We start from the raw sequence: 17,378 nt of genomic DNA, 5'->3' as shown, positions 1-17,378 counted from the left end.
TTCCAGCTTTAAAATAGACAAATCACTGAAGTCTATGTGTGTGTATGTATGTGTATATATTATATATATATATACACACACACCGTGTAATATCTATTTAATAACATAAAGGCAAAATACAGCTGATACACTGGATGGTGGGAGGCTGACAGGGAAGTAAGTGCTTGAAGCAAGGATAAGGGGCAGTATGCTCATGGTATATGGAGAGGATTCAGGAGATCTGTCTAAAGTCGATAGAAGAAATGTAGGTTAGTTGTATTTGAAGTTAAAACACATCAGAGGAGCTATTATAAGCCACTTGGTGGGATGAATTAAATCCTTACCTTTCATGAAGACTCGGGGAGTATATAAAGTTAGTAAATTTACAAATAAAAGCAACTGTAATCAGGACTCTGATAGAAACCCAATTCAAATCAGGAAAAAGCTGATTTATTAGCTCCTATAAATGAAAGATGCAGAGCAGGTATGTCACAGCCTCAGGTATGCCGGACTTGGTGCTCAGGCTCCTCAGATTCGTAGCTCACAGCTGTGCTTTCACTCGTTTCATCTCTGGCAGGCGAAATCAGTAAGATAGTTGGAAAACTTCTAAATATTTGAATATAACTAGCTGCTGTCTATGGGGTCGCACAGAGTCGGACACAACTGACACGACTTAGCAGCAGCAGCACAATTTTTAGTAACCCACAGGTTAAAAGAAAAGGCAAAATAGAAAGCATTTTGGATTGAAACTTGTAACAGCATATCAAAATACATGGAAAGCAGCTGACACATTACTTAGAAAGAAACATCACTAAATTGTAAAATAAAGCTCTCAATGGCTTCAATCTCACCTTTATCAGATTAGAAGATGAAGAGCAATGAAATCCAAAGGTAGCATAATAATGGAAATAAAGAATAGAAATCAATAGGAAACAAATATAAAAGGTCAATAAACCCAATATATCTTCACTCAGACAACATGAAAGAAAATATTCCAGTTACAAATACCTGGAATGACAGAGATGACATCACTACAGTTATTAAGCAGATGATAAGGGAATACTGTGAACCTTACGCCAAAAAATCTGACCACTTAGATAAAATGGAAAAACTTTCCCGAAAGATTCAAACTGCCAATCTTACTCAACCTCTTTAAACTTATTGTTTCATCCTTTGTCAGGTGCTTTTTATAAAGGAATAAATGTTTGATTTCTTGATATATCTGCCACAGCAATAGATCCAGTTTCCTATAGCAAATTTTATAACTTTCATGAAATAAATCCAAGGTTAACCTCACCTTTTAGGATCTTATTATAAATAATGAAGCATGCAAGGTAGATGAGCTTTTGTCTATTAGCAAAGATCATTAAAATCACAGTCAAAAAGTGTCAACAGAAGAATTAACTATCTTGCAAAATTAACTTGTATTCCTGCTATCTTGCAAACACATTTGAAGAAATATAGGACTGGGGGCTTCCCTGGTGGCTCAGTAGTAAAGAATCCACCTGCAAATGCAGGAGACACAGGTTTGGTCCCTGATCCAGGAAGATCCCACATGAAGTCGAACAACTAAACCCGTGCGCCACAACTCCTGAGCCTGTGCTCTAAAGCCCGGGAGTCTCAACTATGAACTCATGCCCTAGAGCCCTTGCTCCACAGCAAGAGAAGCCGCCCCAATGAGAAACCCCACGCACCACAACTAGAGACTAGGCCCCGCTCACCGCAATCAGAGGAAAGTCCTGCAGCAACAAAGACTCAGCACATTCATAAATAAAATTATATAAAAATATAGATTTATTTTTAAAGTATAGGACTCATCTTATTTGAGAATCCCTTAGATTGAAAGGAGATCAAACTAGTCAATTCTAAAGGAAATCAGTCCTGAAATTCATTGAAAGGACTGATGCTGAAGCTGAAGCTCCACTACTTTGGTCACCTGATGGGAAGAGCTGACTCACTGGAAAAGACCCTGATGCTGGGAAAGACTGAAGGCAGGAGGAGAAGGGGACGACAGAGGATGAGATGGTTGGATGGCATCACCAACTCGATGGACAGGAGTTTGAGCAAACTCTGGGAATTGGTGATGGACAGCGAGGCCTGGCGTGCTGCAGTCCATGGGATGACAAAGAGTCAGACACGATTCAGTGACTGAACTGAACTGATAGGAAACAATTAAAAATGAGTGCACAATCTGCCTTGACTTTTCGCAAAGAGCTCCTCATTCTCTTCTAAATGATTTAAAACTCATTCCATTTTTTGGCAATGTGGCAGAAGTACTGGGAATCAAACATAATGGGGCAGCAAGAGGTCAACTTGGCACAAGATCGTCAAGCCAACGTCCAAGGAAGTAGGTTCTGCTTCGTGAGGAGTCGGCGGCTGAGGGGAAGGTGGGCTTGGTCCTCGAGGTGGGGCGGCCTGAGGTTGGGGGAGACTGAGATGCAGGAGCAGTGGAGGCGTCTGCACTTTAAGAAGTTAAATAACACAAGTTCTTGAATTTAAAATCAGTTGGTAAATTCGGGGACTTTCTCATTTCTGATCTGTTACCTCTTGCCCAGATTGCCTGAATTTTTTTACATATGAGTCTGAGGAAAAACTGCCTGTTCTTTGGTTTTTGTTCTTTTTCTGCCTTCTATTGGGTTAACTAAGGATTTATTATTCCATTTTATTTGATTAATTGCTTACATCTCTTTAAAAAATGTTTTAGTGGCTACTCTTAAGGTTATAATCGACATCTCTAATTAACCAGAATATATCTTCAAGTAGCATTAACAAGGTATTACACGATGTTTCCTAATCTCTCCCATCCTTTGTTTCTGTATCTACACTTACACTGTTATAGCATACTGCTGTTGATGGCTGTCTTCCAGAAGTTTAGATAAGCCTAAAGTTAAGAAAAATTATCTTACCTTCATTTATTCCATTTCTAGATCTTTGTGCATATCCGAGTATATGCTATGTTTCACATCCCTTCTGCTTAAAGAACCTCATTTAACATTTCTTTTAGAGTAGGGTCTTCTGGCAATGTATTTTCTGTTTTTCTTTCTTTGAGAGTCATTTCTCTATCAATTCTGAAAAATATTTTTATGAAAAATTTCAGAGAGACAGTCCCCCCCTCCCCATTTTGTTCCTATGTAATGTCTTAACAAAATCTTTCCTGGTATTAAGCTTTATAGATTTATGTTCTGTTGTCATTATCCATTATTTATTCAGATATTTCTTATCAGTCATTTTCTCTGCTTCTTCTGGGATTCCACTATGTTATGTGTGGGGACAACAGATCTTTCCCCACAGCTCTTGGGCGATCTATTCTTTGCTGTCACTCCTACCCTCCTTAGTGTTCCAGTTTGGCTACTTTTTATTGACTTACCTTCAAGTTCAGTTATTCTTTCCTTGGCTGCGTCAAGTATATCTATGAGCCTGTTGAAGGTTTTGTTCATCTCTGTTCATTTTTTATTATTTCCATTTGATTCTCACAGTTCCATCTCTCTGACCAAATGACTCATCTAATTTGCCTGTTAAACACATTTTTCATTAGAGCCTTTAATGTATTACTCACAGTTATTTAAAATTCTGTGTCAGGGAGTCTGGTTCCATTTCTTGATTGCTTTTGTCTCTTGGTGGTGGGTGTTGATTTTTCTTGTAGCTTTGTAAAAATTACTTTTGACTAAACTCCATGCATCTTGCATTGGACAGTAGAAACAGAAGTAAATAGATTTTAATCCTTAGAAATGGCCATGCCATTTTTTCTGTGAAGCCTTTCATGTTGTCATTAATATAAAAACTGGAGGTTTAAGGTTGCTTGTTGCTATGACCACCCTAAGTTCATCACAGCCTTCAAAATTCACTAGCGATTCCTTAAAGTGAGGGCTTGTTTTTCACAGATTTATCTCAATGTCTGGGTGACCTTCGAATTTAGGTGTTCCCTTTTGACTATGCCTTAAGAAAAAATCCAGCTAAACTAAGGTTATTTTCATTCATTCAGTATTACTGTTTACTACTTACTTTGCGCCACTCACTGTACTAAATGCTAGAACTTGTAACTCCCCTAATACCTCACAACCCTCTGCCATTAGTTTGTACATCTGTACTTTCTCTGTTGCCTTCAACAGCCTCCCAAATTTGTGTGCCTAGTAAAAACCTATTCTGCCGTTAATACGATCAGTCACCAAAAGTGATCGATCACCATGGAGTTCACCATCCTTGACATTACTTGCGTACCTTATATGCTTCCATATTTAAATAGTCTGAATTCCCTAAACTGCAAGTGCCTGCAGGCAAGAACAGTGTCTTATTAGTACACATAACATGTTTTAGGTTTGTGACCATTGATTTGGAACCAACATCTAGGGCAGATTGGCAGAGGACTTAACAAAGTAGAGGGGTGTGTGTACAGAACGGTAGGGAGAAAAGACATGGCCCTCCATGAGCCTTCTCTGTGTCGTCTGCTCATCCGTTTGCTTGAAGTGCTGGTTTTTATGCTGAGTTTGCACACTGATATGACAAGTTTAAATGGAAAATTAATTGTTCTATTATACTGCATGCATGCTCCCTTCATAAATCCAGTTGTTATTTTCTCAGCTGTGTTCAAAGTTAGAGTGACCTCATGTGATCAAACAATCCACATAGTTGTCTTAACAACATATGGGTATTTTCAAAAATAGCTTTTGCAATAGGAAAACACACAGAAGAGTCCAACTGTATATATGCCAGTTCCAAAAAAGAACTCTGATTTTATTTCTTATATATTTTGCACAAACTGGAAAGAAGGACTGAACACTATTGTATATATGGTGAACAGCTGACAAGAATTAAGAGCCTGGCACATAAATGCAGGGTTTTTCTCATGTATTAGTTTAGTTTGCCATAACAAAACACCATAAACTGAGTGATGTAGAATTCATCTCTCACAGTTTTGGAGGCTGCAAGTCCGAGGTCAGGATGACACACAGCTGGATGCTGGTGAGGGCTAGTTTGACTTCTTGTGTCCTCGCACAGCAGAGATCTCTGGTGTCTCTTCTTGTAAAAACACCATTCCTATTATGAGGACCACATCCTCAAGACCTCATCTAACCCTTACTATATCCCAAAAGGCCTCAATTCAAATACAGTCACATTGGGGGTTACGTTTTTAACATGAATTCAGTCCACGACATCCCATTCTCCACCAATCACTTGTGGCACACCAGTGTTCTTACATAAAAATACCAATGTTTATTCATATAAATATAAATTCATATACAAACAAAACAATAATTTCTCCCCATTCTGAAGTTCCTTATTCTTCAGTACATCCTGTTTTTTTCCCCATTAGCTTGTCCCAGGCTTGTTAGATTTTTCACACCATGAAGATCATATATCTTCATATCGACAGAGACAGTATGGTAATGATTCTATCGCTCCACACAATTGTGAGTGCTATTATCTCTTTACTCAGTCTTCTTTATTCTCACCCACAAGTTACTGTTAGCTGAAAATGGCACCCTGGTTTGTGAGAAAATTCCTTCTGTGATACTTCTAAAGGACAAACTCAAACTCTTTCTTCACATGACCTTAAGTTAGGCTCACAGATCCATCCAGAAAAATGGATTTACAATTTACTTTGTTGTACATGACCAATGAAATGGCTTTAAAGTTACGATGGAAATAAAGTATCAGTTATTTTTATCAAATGAAGAATGCTCTTCATTAAAAATGACTGACCCAATCATCTGAGCTTGTTATTTTGAAACTAACATATATGATAAAGTCACTGCTTCAGTTGATTTCAGATCCTCCAAATCACCAATGACTTTTGTTCTTTGGCTTTCAAAGTGGGACACAAAATCAAACTGCCCCATTTTTACAGTTTGTGTTACAGACATGCATTTTCCCACGCCTCTGTCTCTGCTACTTGGCTGGCCTCCCTCTCTGCTTTTACATATTTAAAACGATCTTAAGCCTTTTCCTCAGAATGTGTATTCTGATGTCGAATCAAGGATGAGCTCCGACTGTATGCCTTCCCACATTTACTACATTCATAGGGTTTCTCCGAGGAATGACTTCTCTGATGCCGAATAAGATCAGAGCCGCTGCTAAATGCCTTCCCACATTCATTACATTCATAGGGTTTCTCTCCAGTATGACTTCTTTCATGGAGGATGAGGGATGTCCGCTGGCTAAAGGCCTTCCCACATGTTTTGCATGTGTATGGTTTCTCTCCAGTGTGAATTCTTTCATGTTGGGCGAGGTGTGCACTCTGACTGAAGGCCTTCCCACACTGATCGCATTCATAGGGTCTGTCTTCACTATGAATTCTCTTATGTCTCGTAAGAGAGATGCGGTGACTGAAGGCTTTTCCACACTCCTCACACTGATAGGGTTTTTCTCCAGTATGAATTCTCTGATGTTCAATAAGAAATGACTGGCGGCCAAAAACTTTACTACACTTATTGCATTTGAAGGGTTTCTCTTCAGAATGAATGTTCTGATGTATTTTAAGGTTGGCAGTTCCAGAAAACATCTTCCCACACTCTTTACATTCAAACAGTTTCTTTTTCTTCGTATGGACTTTCTGGTGTTGGATAAGGGATGAATGCCGATTGCAGACCTTCGCACATTTATTACATTGGTATAGTTTCTCTTTATTATGAATTCTTAGATGTAGAATAAGGGTTGAAAGCCGCCTGAATATCTTCTCACATTTATTGCATTTGTGGGGTTTCTCTGAATTATGAATTCTCTGATGAAGCATAATGGATGAAATTCTACTAAAGAATTTCCCACATTTTCTGCATTTATAAGGATTCTCTAAATGGTGACTTCTCTGCTGTAGACTGTGACTTAAGGCCTTCTCACTTTCACAAGTTTTCTCTCCAGTATGAATTCTTTTATGTATAACAAGGACTGATTTCTTACTGAAGACTCTCCTACATTTATTGCATTTGTATATTTTCTTTCCACTGTGAATTTTCTTATGAAGTAAAAAAGATGACATGCGAATGAAGGCTTTCTTACATTTTCTGCACTGGTAGACATTTTCAACAAAGTGGATTTTCTGATGTATACTGAGAGACGAGCACTGACTCAAGGCCTTCCCACAGTCAAAGACTTCCTTTTCACCATGAATCTTCCCATGTAGGAGCAGGGATGTTCTCTGAATGAAGCTTTCCCCACATTTATTACATTCAAAGCTTTTCCTTCCATTGTGGATTTTCTGATGAAGAATGAGGGATGAGATCTGTCTGAAAGCTTTTCTACAACTACTGCATTCATAAGGCTTCTCCCCAGCATGAGAGTTCTGATGGAATTTAAGAGATAAACTTTGACTAAAGAACTTCCCACAGTCGTTACATTTTAAAGATTTCTTCTCTGAGTGTACTTTCTTGCGTTTTATTAGGACTGAATTTTTCCTGCAGCCTCTCTTTCCTGTGGGAACTTTTTGTGGCGTGGAAACTGGTTTCTGATAGATGCTTTGCCCAGATTTGTTGCACTGATTTGGAGGTAACTTCTTGGTCTCACATTTAGACCCTAAGTCTGAAAGACATCAAGAAATTCAGTTTGTTTTCCTGTGCTAAAAAAATGAAGCTGTTTGCAATAATTATCAGTCAAAATAATAACAATGATGATAATTAGAGTAATAACTCTTTGAGTGTTTCATTATAGTTTTAACATAGTAAGGACTTCATAGAAATATTTAATAACAAATTCACGGAAGTGCAATTTGAAATGAATAAAGGTTTTATTATTGAATAAATATATGCCATATACTTTGGAAGAAAAGCTATGACAATCCTAAACAGTCTATTAAAAAGCAGAGACATCACTTTGCTGACAAAGGTTCATATAGTCAAAGCTATGGTTTTTCCAGTAGTCATGTATAGATATGAGAGTTGGACCATGAATAAGGCTGAATGCTGAAGAATTGATGTTTTTGGACTGTGGTGTTGGAGAAGACTCTTGAGAGTCCCTTGGACCGCAAGATCAAACTAGTCAACCCCTAAAGAAAATGCTGAAGCTGAAGCTCCAGTACTTTGGCTATCTGGTGCGAAGAGCTGACTCATTGGAAAATACCCTGATGCTGGAAAAGACTGAAGGCAGGAGGAGAAGGGGGTGACAGAGGATAAGATAGCTGGACGGCATCACTGACTCAATACAATGGACATGAGCCTGAGCAAACTCCAGCAAACAGTGAAGGACGGAGAAGCCTGGCATGCTGCAGTCCACGGGGTCACAGAGTTGGGCAAGACTTAGCAACTGAACAACAACAACATATACCACATTAAACTCCATAAACTGTTCAATAGATACATGTAGTTTTATTGTAGGAAATGTCCAGGAAAGGCAGAAAGTAAACTATAGACAGACACAATTTGCCAAAACTCAAAACATAAGAAAAAGATGATCTGAATAGGCACACATGTATTTAAACACTGAATCAGTAATTAATAACCTTCCCAAACAGAAAGTACCAGGCCCATGTGTGTTTGCTAGTGAAATATACAAAACATTTAAGGAAGACATCATTCCAATTCTCCATGATCTCTTTCAGAGGACAAAAGCAGAGAGAATACTTACTACCTCATTGTATGAGGTCATCATTACCTTAACACCAAAACAAGACACACCATAAGAAAATCAAAGTACAGACCAATATCCCTGTTAAATACTTATGCAAAAATCCTGAACAAAATACTAGCAAGCCAAATTCAACAGTACCTTAAAAGGATCATACAAATGAGCAAGTTGGATTTATACCTGGAATACAAGGATAGTTCAACGTAGGAAAATAAATGTAATATATCACAATCACCAAATTAAAGGACAAAACCACATGATCGTCTCAACTGATGCAGAAAAAGCTTTTGACAAAATTCATCACTCTTTCATGATAAAAAACACTCAGTGAGCTAGGAACAGAAGGAACTACCTCAATTTCACACCAAAAACAGTTTGAACATTTATTAATTAATTTGAATTAATAAGTGAATTAATTCAGTAAAGTGGCAGGATATAAAATCAACACTCAAAAATCAGTTTTGTTTCTATATACTACCAATGACCACTCCATAAAGGAGATTGAGAAAACAATCCCATTTACTATAACATCAAAAAGGATAAAATATTTAGGAGTAAGTTTAACCAAAGAGATGAAAGACACTGAAAACTACAAACATTGCTAAAAGAAATCAAAGCTATAAATAAATGGAAAGACATCCTATGCTTGTGGATTGAAAGACTTAATATTGTAAAACTGCCCATACCACTCAAAGTTATCTGCACATTCAATGCAATCCCTATCAAAATCCCAGTAAAATTTTTTGAAGTAGAAAAAAGTCCTAAATTTCATATAGAATCTCAAGGGACCCTGAATAACCAACACACTCTTGAAAGAGAGAAATGAAGAAGGATGCTGAGACTCCCTAATAATTAAGATGGTGTGGCAGGGACACATACAGACCGATGGAAGAGAACAGACAGCCCGGAAATGAACTCTCATATATCCGGTCAAACGATTTTCAACAAGGGCGCCAAGGCTGTCACAAAGGGGAAAGAACAGTTTCTTCCACAAATGGTGTTGGGAAAACTGGGTACCTACTTGCAAAAGAATGAACATGGACCCCTTAGTTACACTATATACAAAAACTAAGTCAAAAATAGACTAAAGACCTAAAACGTAAGACCAAAAATTATTACGCTCCTAGGCAGAAAACACAGGGGAAAAGCTTCAGGACATTGGATTTGGCACTGAATGTCTTGGATATGGCACCAAAAGCACAGGCAACAAAACGAAAGAAGAGAATGAGACTACATCAAACTTAACTTTTGTGTTTCCGAGAAAACAACAGGGAAAACGCAACCTATAGATATTGCAGATCACATATATGATAAAGGACTAACATGCAGAATACATAAAGAACTTCTACAACTTAAAGACAAATTACCCTATTAAAAAAATGGGCAAAGGACTTGAATAGATATTTCTCCAAGGAAGACAGACAAGTGGCCAATAAACATATTAAAAGATGTTCAACATCATTAATCATTAGAGAAATGTAAATTAAATCCACAATATCATCTTACAACATAAAAACAGCCTATATATATATTAAAAAACAGAAAACATGTGCTGTAAGGATTAGCAGAACCCGGAACCCTTGTGTGCTACTGGTGGAAATGAAAAATGGTGTAGCCACTGTGGAAAATGGTATGGTGGTTCCTTAGAAACTTAAAAACAGAACTACCATATGATTCAACAATACTAACACTGGGTATATATCCAAAGGAATTGAAATCAGGATCGTGAAGAGATTTCTCTGTACACCCGTATTCACTGCAGCACGAATCACAGTAGCTAGGATGTGGAAGCAACCCATATGTCCACGAACAGATGAATAAAGAAAGAAAACGTGGTATATACACACAGTGGAATATGATGTAACCTTAAAAAAGAAAATCCTGTCATGTACTACAACACGGATGAACCTTGATGACATTATGCTAAGTGGAAAAAAGCTAGTAACAGAAGGTCAAATACTGCATGATTCCATTCATATGAAGTATCCATAGTAGTCAAAATCATACCAAGGGCTGAGTGGTGAGGTGGAAAGAATTAGTATTTAGTGGGTATGGAGTTTCAGTATTGCAATACTTAAAAAGTTCTGGATACCTCTTGTTCAACAATGCAAATATACTTAATTGTACATTTAAAAACGGTTAAGATGGGAATTCCCTGGCAATCCAGTGGTTAGGACTCTATGCTCTCACTCCCAAGGGCACAGGTTCAATTCCTGCTCAGAAAACTAAGATCCCACAAGCCAAGCAGCACAGTCAAAAAATAAATAAATAAAAACTAAATTTAAATGGTTAAGATGGTAAATTTAATGTTATGTGCTTTTTACAATTAAAAAATTAAACTCATAGCTGTAAAAATGAACTAAAAACAAAACAAAATTTAAAAACCCATAATTTAACCAATCAAAGAAGAATCTATTAATACTAGAGAAGGAAATGAGTTCTTGAAAAGCAGTCAAAATAAACGCTTATGGGAAAGATTTTTAATTTTTTTTTAAGGAATGAAGACAATGATGCAAGTCAGGTCATTATAAATACAATCACTAGAGAAGTCAGAATACACACACTTTCTCTGAAGGGAAATATGAAAACCAAAGCAGGATGGGGATGAGGCTATTAAAACCTGAGCTTCTGAGACCAGAAGCTGGGGTTCAAATCCCAACTCTGGTGCTACCTCCCAGCTAGGTGAACTTGGGCAAGTCACTGAACTTCTTTGGCCCTCAGTTTCTTCATCTATAAAACCGGAATAAGAAGAGGATCGACCTTATAGAGCTGCTGGGAGGAACCTGAGTATCAAGGACTTCCCTGGTGGTCCAGTGGTTATGAGTTCACTTTGTTATGCAGGATACGCAGGTTCAACCCACAGTCAGGGAACTAAGATTCCACATGCCACGGGGCAACTAAGCCTGTGAGCTCTGGAGCCCGGGTGTCGTAACTAGGGAGTCTGTTTGGCAATCCAGCATGATACAACTAAGACCAGACACAGCCAAATAAATAGGAGAAGGCAATGGCACCCCACTCCAGTGCTCTTGCCTGGAAAATCCCATGGACAGAGGAGCCTGGTAGGCTGCAGTCCATGGGGTCGCTAATAGTCGGACACGACTGAGCGACTTCACTTTGACTTTTCACTTTCATGCATTGGAGAAGGAAATGGCAACCCACTCCAGTGTTCTTGCCTGGAGAATCCCAGGGACAGGGGAGCCTGCTGGGCTGCCGTCTATGGGGTCACACAGAGTTGGACACGACTGAAGCGACTTAGCAGCAGCAGCAGCAGCAGCAGCAACCAAATAAATAATTTATTTTTTTAAAGAATATCAGATACCTAGTGAGAGGCTTGTTGAATATTAATTATTCTCCCTCTGGGGACACATACTGAAGAGACTTGAGTTTTCTGCACAACCTTGGGGTCTTTGAGGTGGAGAAAGTGGCTCTCAACTATTATCTTAAAGATGTTGCCCTTTTATGATGGAAGGCACTCACCCAAGCCCCGGCGTCTTTTCACTGGGTCCACCATCCAGGGCGCTTTCCCTTTCTCCAATAAGGTGATCACGTTTGGTCTCCGAAAGGAAAGTCCTGCAACACAGGAAAAACACTGGAACTGAGCATGATGTGGGCACCACAGCTATTAGAATCAGGCTTTGTCTCAAGAGAAATGGGGTTTATTCATGCAAAAGGAGCACAGAGGATGTGAAGGGTAGGTGGAGAAAAGGATGAAAGGTCAGTCATAGACAGTATAGCTATTCACCTCTAACTCTACAAAACCAACTACTCTGGGGAGGAGCTGGAGCAGAACTCCCGAGGCTGGTCATTTGGTGACAGTCTTCCCACACGCGAGCCCGCATCCTCTGGTCTGCTGTAACCCACACTCCCATGCCAGCTGCTCCCTGTCAGCATCCGCCAATAGCAGTACTGGCGGTTTCCATTTCTGCTTTGCTTTTTTCAGCTGTGACTCCCAGAACGAGCCTCATGTTGCCCTCTCAGCAGGATAAACAAAACAGGCAGTGCTCCCCTCTCCTTTTGAAATCTGAGTCCTATTCCCAAAGTCCTTAAAACTCCAAACTCTTCCCTCTGTCCTCCCAGCCCTAGGATGGTGTGTCCTGCAGTTACCATCTGTTACCTCAGCGTCCAATATTCACCTTTTAATAGTACCTGCTAAAAGTCAATTCTTTAAATTATTTCTCTCAAAAACAAGTCCTCAAAAGGTTATATATATAGTTACTATTGATATATGACCAGTACCTACCACTCCTAGACATACACCCAAGAGAGATGAAAATATGCACCCACACAAAAATTTGCCCATGAACATTCACAGCAGCAGATTCATAACAGCCATACAGTGGAAACAACCCAGATGCCTATCAACTGGGGAATGGAAAAAGAAAAGGTGGAATATTATTTGGCCATGAAGAGGAAATGAGGTACTGATACATGCTACAATGCAGATGAACCTCAAAAATATTACCTTAAATGAAAGAAGTCAGACACAAAGGACAACATATTTAATTTCATTTTTATGGAACACCAAGAATAGGGAAATTCATAGACAGAAAGTAGATAATGGTTTAGTGTTTGCCTAATCTGGGGGCGTTAGTTGGCACAGGTAAATAAAAAAGTGATTGATGATAGTTACAGGCTTTCTTTGGGGGGTAATGAAGATGTTGGAGAAGACTCTTGAGAGTCTTGGACTGCAAGGAGATCCAACCAGTCCATCCTAATGGAGATCAGTCCTGGGTATTCATTGGTAGGATTGATGTTGAAGCTGAAACTCCAACACTTTGGCCACCTGATGCAAAGAGCTGACTCATTCGAAAAGACCCTGATGCTGGGAAAGATTGAGAGCAGGAGGAGAAGGGGACGACAGAGGATGAGATGGTTGCATGGCACCACCGACTCAATGGACATAGGTTTGGGTGAACTCCGGGAATTGGTGATGGACAGGGAGGCCTGGCGTGTTGTGGTTCATGGAGTCGCAAAGAGTTGGACACGACTAAGTGACTGAACTGAAGATGTTCTAAAATTGACTATGGTGACGGGTGCCCAAGTCTGTAAATACACTTAAAAAACCAACTGAACTGTATACTTCACATGGGTGAATTATACCTCAATAAAGCTGTTAAAAAAAAAAATAGCCAAACTGGAGTGGCTTCTATTTCCCTGACTAATCGATTCATCTCCCTCAACAGTCCAGTTGTGGATCATGGGAGCAGGAGAGCCTTACCGAGAGAAACCAGGTTCTGGTAGTTTTCCAACATGACATCTTCATACAGATCCTTCTGAATGGGGCTCAGCCATTCCCACTCCTCCTGGGAGAAGTAGATGGCCAAATCCCCAAATGTCACTGGTGCCTGAAATGGAAAAGCAGATGTCCTTTCACTGCGGGCTTGTGCTGCCACACGGCTGGAGAAAACAGTGGACTTCCAAGCATGGAAGACACGTGATGCCAGGGTTCTATTAAGGAAACACTGAGGCTCTGAGATCAAAAGGGGCAGTTGTAATAGATAAAACACAATGCAATATGATACAGCTGGTGTTAAAGGTTTTGTTCCATCAACCTGCACATCAACTTGGATTTACACGGCACTGACAAAGACAAGGCATTCTTCTAGGTACCCTGCATGCACTAGCCCATGTTAGGCAGTGACCGGGACACTGCCCAGAGGACCACAGCAATGGTACAGATACGGGAACTGAGGCCGAGAGAGGTGAGGTAACTTACTGGAGGTCTAACAGCTTGTAAATGGAGAAGCTGGGGTTCAGTCTGGGCAGTCCTGCTTCTGATTCATGTCCCTAACCAGATGTGAGTGCATTATACGTGGCAAAATTTTTGCAGATGTTATCAAGGTTAAATCAGTTGACCTTGAAATAGAAGGAAGTAGCCTGGATTATCTAGGTCGGCTCAGTGTCATCACAGGAGCCCCCAGGAGCAAAGGATTTTCTCCAGCTGGCAGAAGAGGAAAGCGGAAAGGGAAGTCGGGGAGATCTGCAGCATGAGTGGCACTGGACCTGTTGATACTGGTTTGATGATGGGACAAAGGGAGCCACTCGGGAAGCAGAGGAGAAGGAATGAAATTCTGCCAGTAACCACTGAGTTCAGAAGAGGACCCTGAGCATCAGATGGGACCACAGCTGGCGGACAGCTTGATTTCACTCTTGTGAGACCCAAAACAGAGGACCCAGCTAACCCAAGCTGGGTCTGAACCCCAACCCACAAACTTGTGAAAATAAATGTATGCTGTCTTGAATGGCCAAGTTTGCAGCAATGGGGAACGAATACACACAACTTAAAGGGCAAAAGTGTCCATTATGAGAAACTGCATTCAGGAGGCTTACTGTAGAAAATTGCTTGACTGCTAAAATCTTGAAACATGCCTATCATAGGCGGCTGCCTCACTGGCCTGGTCCAACTAACTCTACCTGAATACCAACAGGGTCAGAAGTCTCGCAAAGTTAGAGAAGTTTCCTCCTCGTAAATACGGGCTGTATAAGTAGAAACAACGGCAACATTAGAGATTAACTCTGGAGGACAACATCTAGCCCTCTGCCCCAGCAGGTCCCACCTGGGCACTCATGTCCACCTTGAGAAATCACGGTGTCTCTGGCCTTCTCTCTGGGGAGGGAAGACAGGCAGAGCCCCTGGAGATGCTGAATGCATAGGTGAAAGGTCATGCACACACTGAGAAAAAAGGAGAGGGGGCCCCTACTCACGCTCCCACCCTCTGAGGTGATGGAAGGAAACCAGGGACCATGTCTTCATGGGGCCGGAAGGAAAGAAATGGTTTCCTACAAGGCAGAAGAACTTTCCCGAAGGAAGAGCAGTACTTACCTTGGACTTGGACTTCCCCCGAGCAGCAGGCATCCTCTCCTCTGTCTTAGGGCTCACAGCTGGAGGAGGGAAGCGCACTGAGAAGGTGAACCTGGGGGAGAAGAGAAGCCGTGAGACTGCCTGCGCCATCGGGAGGGCCCACAGCCTCCAGGCCCACACCTCGGTCACACACACACACCGGGTAAGTCAGAGCATTGTCTGAAACATTGCTGCCCTTTCTCAGCACCAGGGAGAAGCTGCAGCCAACACCGTCTATTCCTGAGATCACAGGAGGCGCCAGGTCAGGAGACAGTGAAAGGGGCAGACGCCCGCTCTTCAGCTGACAAGTAGCTGTGGCGTGCCCGCCACGTGCCAGGAGCTGTCCCAGGGCCTGGCAGGGGAGCAGAGTCAGAGCAGAGACGCACCTGCTCTCGGTCCCTTACGTTTCAGCAGGGAGGACAGGCCCACACAGAGTCCAGCGTGAGCCGCGATCCCTGCTGTGAAGGAAACTGGACCTGAGCAGGGAAGGAGGGGCAGGCGGCGGGGGAGGCCTCTCAGAAGAGGCCACCCGGAGCTGAGGTGTGACTGCAGCACACGCATGAGTCACCTAGGCACGGGGAGAAAGACATTCTGGGTAGAGGTACAGCCGGTGCAAGAGCCCTGCAGCAGGCACACGCTGGGCATGTGGAGGGCAGAGAGAATGCAGGTGAGCAGAAGCACCGTGAGAGAGCGGGGAGATGGTGGGCCTGCGGCGGGCACACACTAGGCGTATGGAGGGCAGAGGATGGTAAGTGGAAGCAGCATGAGAGAGCGGGGAAATGGTGAGCCTGAGGTGACTGGGGTCAGGAGGGGCCGGGTCATGAAGGGGGTGACAAGCAGTATGGAACTGATCTAAGTGTGATAAGGTGTGAGGAGGGATGGTAGTTGAGTAAAGGAATGATGTGACTGACTTAACATTTAACAAAAATTTTTCTTGGTGGCTATGTGGCCAATACTATGAACGTGTGTTGGTGGGGTATGAAGGAGGAAGCAAGAGCTGCAGAAGGGGCTCATTAGACAGGTGCGCAGAAATCTGGAAGAGAAACCTCAATGGTGTGCACCAGGGTGAGAGAGTAAGAGCTGAGATGTCAAGAATCACCTCCAAGGGAGGCCCTCTATCACCCCGTCACTCTATACCTGTCTCGTCCAACATGTATACCAGCGGACACTGAGTTCTGGAAATAAGAAACTGTTTCATTTTATTTCAATTCATTTATTATTAAAACTATAAAAATGATAACTACTAGAATCATCAAATTAAAATTTATCACTAATCTAAGATTAAAACCTGATCCTTAGTTCAGTTACTGTAAAGCTTTTAAGTATGTCTGGAACAGTTTGGGTTTCTTTCTTTGGGCCATGCCATGTGGCTAGTGGAGTATCTCAGCCCCCCAACCAGGAATGGAACCCAGGCCACAGCAGTGAAAGCCCAGAATCCTAACCACTAGGCCAACAGGGACCACCCTCCAATAATAAATTTTACAAAATTTAAATATAGATCAAATATCTCCAATAAAAATTAAGTGTCTGGATTGAGGTGCACTCTAACCATAAAATACATAACCATAAAATACATGATTTTAAAGACCTAGTATGAAAAAAAATAGAATGTAAAAAATCCCATGGGTAATTGTTTATATTGATTATAAGTTGAAAAGGTAATATGTCAGATGTACTGTATTGAGTTTTAAAATGTATTATTAATAAGACTACACAATGTTGGAAAGACAGTCTCTTCAACAAATGGTGCTTGGAAAACTAGACAGTCATATGTAAAAAAAAAAAAATGAAACTAGATCATTCTTTAACTCCATACACAAAAATAAGCTCAAAAAAGACCTAAACGTGAGACTGAATACTATAAACCTCCTATAGGAAAACATAGGCAGAACACACTCACATAACCACAGCAATATCTTCTCAATTCATCTCACAAAAAAAAGGAAATAAAGACAAACAAAAACAAATGCAATGGGACCTGCTGCTGCTAAGTCGTTTCAGTCGT

At 40.9% G+C, this 17,378-nt stretch overlaps 1 protein-coding gene across 15 annotated transcripts in view; it reads right to left on the bottom strand.

Annotated features, from left to right (window-relative positions):
• The window catches only part of ZNF667 (zinc finger protein 667), a 42,261-nt gene that overhangs the window by 13,890 nt on the left and 10,993 nt on the right, over positions 1-17,378 (bottom strand). For 8 of the 15 annotated variants that reach the window (XM_086354777.1, XM_086354783.1, XM_086354784.1 and 5 more), the window contains 4 exons: positions 15,356-15,446; positions 13,751-13,877; positions 12,010-12,102; positions 4,676-7,491 (listed from right to left, as the gene is read on the bottom strand). In XM_086354777.1, coding sequence (XP_086210903.1) covers positions 5,912-7,491; positions 12,010-12,102; positions 13,751-13,877; positions 15,356-15,388 — 1,833 coding nt within the window. In that variant the 5' untranslated portion in view covers positions 15,389-15,446 and the 3' untranslated portion in view covers positions 4,676-5,911. Of the gene's footprint in view, positions 1-2,885; positions 3,048-4,675; positions 7,492-12,009; positions 12,103-13,750; positions 13,878-15,355; positions 15,447-17,378 lie in introns of those variants that run through there. The other 7 variants (XR_015146581.1, XR_015146579.1, XR_015146580.1 and 4 more) reach the window with 2 other exon arrangements.

The sequence above is a fragment of the Bos grunniens genome, chromosome 18 (genome assembly GCF_055505025.1).
Source record: "Bos grunniens cultivar Pamir isolate PY7600 chromosome 18, Bosgru_T2T1.0, whole genome shotgun sequence".
Classification (NCBI taxonomy): Eukaryota; Metazoa; Chordata; class Mammalia; order Artiodactyla; family Bovidae; genus Bos; species Bos grunniens.
The sequence above is the reverse complement of the archived record's forward strand: the minus strand, read 5'-3'. Positions and strand labels throughout refer to the sequence as shown.